We start from the raw sequence: 3765 nt of genomic DNA, 5'->3' as shown, positions 1-3765 counted from the left end.
TCTACGCAGCTACTTGCTGAAGGCAAGGAGGGAAACACCATCAATTTACTTTTTGCTGCAGATAAGGCAGAAAACTTGCATTTTGTTAGCAACGGAGTTGATTGTCGGTTGCAGGTTTAAGGGTATAGTCTTTTTGGTCCAATCTCTCGAGACGCAGGGACAGCTCGACTAGTAAGCATTAAAGTTTTGTTCTTCTCAACCCCTCCCCTCGGGAGGGAAAGCGCTCTTTGAAGATGACAAGAACAAGGGGCATCATGTTGAAGAAACATGATCATTTCTGTTGATTCTAAATGCAATAGATTTGGCCACAATGATAATCAGCCCAATGAATCAAATCGCCCTAGCTTGGCATTTTACAACTGGAAAAAAGGATGTAAAGGTCATGTATTTCACATACTAATAAAGGGTCCATGAAATCAAATTATCTATGGTACAAGAGACCACGCCTATTACACAATGGGGAAAGATGTATCAAATGACCAAAACAAGCACTTTTTAACTGTAATAACTACATATTAAGAACAGTGACTGACTTGTGCTGCCCCAGAGAGAAGCACATCTAAGATTCAAATTACAACCATAATGTATCATAATTAGCTTAACTCACTGTCCATGTTCCTAGTCAGCTATTACTTTCACTCAAGAATCCGAAGGCAGCTGCTCCTGTTGCATCTGTGGCCACATTGTCTGAGTCATGTAAGGGCGAGTCTGTTGGCCATAAAGAGCTTGATCCATTACAGGCTTGCCCACCATCATCCCTGGAGCACCAACCTGTTGAGCATGCTGAGGTGGCATATAATAGTAAGGAAGACCCTCGCCTCCAACAGGAAGATTCCCTCTAGGGATGGATGCAAGAACTTCATCCTTCAGATCCTCCCTTGGGACAATATCGACCAGAAAATCATATATATCAGTCCTTGTAATTGCTGCAGCGATGTCATTTTTCTGGAGTGTCCTCCTTTTGTTCTCCTCTGTGTGATTCCAAGACCGCAGCGTCAACTCCAGAATGAACATCTCACAGGCCCTGGCAAATATGACCGGAGCTTCAGCTGATATCATCCTTACATCCTCATCAGCCTTCATAATCTTCTTAATTCTAGCCAATGGCAGGCTATGGTTTTTGAAATCAGAGGTTTGCTCAATCTCTTGGTACTGATTTGCCCAAAAATTTTGGAGTTGTTGCTGCAGTTGCTGTTGCTGTTGTTGGTGAATGTGCTGATAAGCAAGTTGGTTTTGTGCAAGCTGAGCTGAAGAGGCAGAGAGACCTGCCGTCTGACTAGGAGACTGCATAGATACCACAGATCCAGGTTGGGAAGCCCCAATCATTTGGTTAGATTGATATGGGTTGAGGCCATATGACACTTGAGCTGCACTACCAATTGCTGGGGGCTGTCCATGGCCTTGCTGATGCTGATCCATACTAGTTTAGGATTGATTGGAAGAAATTCTAAGTGCAAATAAGCACCAAAAAAAGACGAAACTATTAGAAAAAAAATATACAGTCGATAATTTCCTGTTAAAATTTGCAGACATAAAATATAAACAATGAGAACAACAGCATAAGCTGTGGACCCTCCATACCAATATAGAACAAAATCTCAGGTACTCGAGCCCCATGAATTACATATGACCCAATCCTAATCTTAAGACAAATCAAATGCAGAAAGACATCTGAGATCTAATACTAGTGGTGTCTTTGAAATATTAGACATGTTGAACTGAATCTCTGAGGAAAGGGAGACCACTACAAGCAATTTTGGTTAAGTAAGTTTAGCTCTTCTCTGCTCTTCATCCCTAACAACTTTATTCCAAATAGCCACGGATCTCACCCAGACTGCGGAAGTCACAAATAGCTAAGATCCTAAGATCCCATATTGAAGCTCTAAGAAATTAAGTTTTCAGTCCAAAGGGAGGAAGAAGCATAAACTTTTACATAGTATTTGGCAAGCAATGTAGAAATTTGATGATATACACAGTAAGATAGCTCTATTAAAGAAACGGTTTTTCCAAAATTTCCAATAAAAAAAAATGGAAAGAAAGAAGAAGAATAAGGAAAAAAGAGAGAGAGAGAAAAAAGAAAGAATCGGACCAACAACTGAAACATCACAACTGGATCTCGTATAGAGCGTGTCACGACAAGAAGAAGAATATCATCGTACCAAGTGGCTAAAAATCTAATTTCATTGTTGTCCTGTAACCCTAACCAACACTTTTGTTCAACCACCATCTACACTCACCGAAAATTACGCAGATAAATTTCAACCAAGAACCTATGCACAAAAAATAAAAATAAAAAAATGGAAAAGAAAACGCGATCATCTATCTACCCAACAAATAGCTAGTGCACACAACCGGGAACAAATAAATATTAGAGAAGAAAAAGAGGGTTCACCTGAGTGGATGCGTCTGGTCGAGGTTTCTGGGTCTTTCTTCTGAGTCAGTGAAACCCAAAAGAGATCGAAGTGGGAAGATGGAGGATGGAGGGAGTGGAAGATTGACTTTATAGGTGCTGCTGCTGTGAAGTAAATGGTTGTGTGAGGTCGTGACTCTTCCCCGAACTATAAAAAAGCGCGACTGCCCCAACTGTTAACTTTCCGTTTGACCTTTTTCATGAGCAGTTGCTTTGCATCTATACGTGAGAACAGAGAAGGCTGTTTTTTGAATGTTAATCAGATTTGAATGGAGTTGCTTTGAATTGAAATGATAAGATATTGTTAGAATATTAGTTTTTAATATTAATATTATTTTAAGATTAAAAAAAATTAAATTATTTATTATATTTTATGTTTAAATTTTAAAAGATTATAATAATAAGTTAAGATGAGTTTAATAATCTAATATATCTAACCATTAAACAGAAAATATTACAAAATCATACTCTCAAATCATAAAAATCAAATTTTAAACTTAATATTCTTAAAAAAAATAAAGACTGATGTAATAATAATCATAAGAAGAATGCTTATTATTCACAAACAGCTCATGAATGAGTTCTTTTCTTTGTCTCACTCAAAAGTTCTCTCGCAAACACAATATACTCCATATTCTTTTTGTCCTCAATTACACTCTTCTTTCTTTTTTGTTTTTATAAAGCTTTACAATGCTCTCTCTATCCCTCTATAGATGTTCAGAAGAACTCATAGGGATCATGAGGCACCAGATTTAGGTCTTATTTAGTTATACAGATAAGATAAAATAAGAAATACGTGAATAATAATAAGATAGTTTGTTAATAGTAGTAAAATAATTTGAATTAAGATATTTTATGGAATTTTGGAAAAAGAGAAAAAAAAATTGAATAAAAATATTATAAAGTTAAAATATTGTTATAATATAATTTTTTAATATAATTCTTATTTTAGTATTTGAAAAAATTGAATTATTTTTTATATTTTGTTTATAAGTTTGTAAAAATTGTAAAGATTAGATAATTATTAGGTAAAAAAGTTAAAAATTAAAAATTAAAAAAATGTTTGTGTTTAAATGCCATTTAGATGTTAAGATGAAATGAAATGATTTGTGAAAGAGAAAATCTTAGAACTGATTCATCCAACCTCTCCCAAATAACAGCCCTCTAATATTTATGTGACACGTAGGCTTCACATCTTAACTATCATGTGGATGCACATAAGGAGATTTTGAAATTTACTCCCCTCGCCCCCCCCCTCTCACAGAAATGCTTGAATCTGGGTTTAGGTCTGCCCATTCCATCCCCCTCTCGCACAACTGCGCCTCCCCTTCGCACGGCTTCGCCCCCTCTCGCGA

At 36.5% G+C, this 3765-nt stretch overlaps 1 protein-coding gene across 1 annotated transcript; it reads right to left on the bottom strand.

The window, feature by feature from the left end:
- Window positions 1–370: 370 nt before the first annotated feature.
- On the bottom strand, window positions 371–2629 carry LOC121242249 (nuclear transcription factor Y subunit C-9-like). Its single transcript, XM_041140142.1, has 2 exons — window positions 2393–2629; window positions 371–1465 (listed from the first exon to the last, which is right to left on the bottom strand). The coding sequence occupies exon 2, from the start codon at window positions 1417–1419 to the stop codon at window positions 640–642; it is 780 nt and encodes a 259-aa protein (XP_040996076.1). The 5' UTR covers window positions 1420–1465; window positions 2393–2629; the 3' UTR covers window positions 371–639.
- Between the last annotated feature and the right edge of the window lie 1136 nt (window positions 2630–3765).

Source organism: Juglans microcarpa x Juglans regia, chromosome 1D, assembly GCF_004785595.1.
Source record: "Juglans microcarpa x Juglans regia isolate MS1-56 chromosome 1D, Jm3101_v1.0, whole genome shotgun sequence".
NCBI classification, from domain to species: domain Eukaryota; kingdom Viridiplantae; phylum Streptophyta; class Magnoliopsida; order Fagales; family Juglandaceae; genus Juglans; species Juglans microcarpa x Juglans regia.
This window is presented reverse-complemented; position numbering and strand designations above follow the sequence as displayed.

Coding starts and splice junctions, on each gene's coding strand:
- LOC121242249 (XM_041140142.1), bottom strand. CDS start 1,419: ATGGATCAGCATCAGCAAGGCCATGGACAGCCCCCAGCAATTGGTAGT.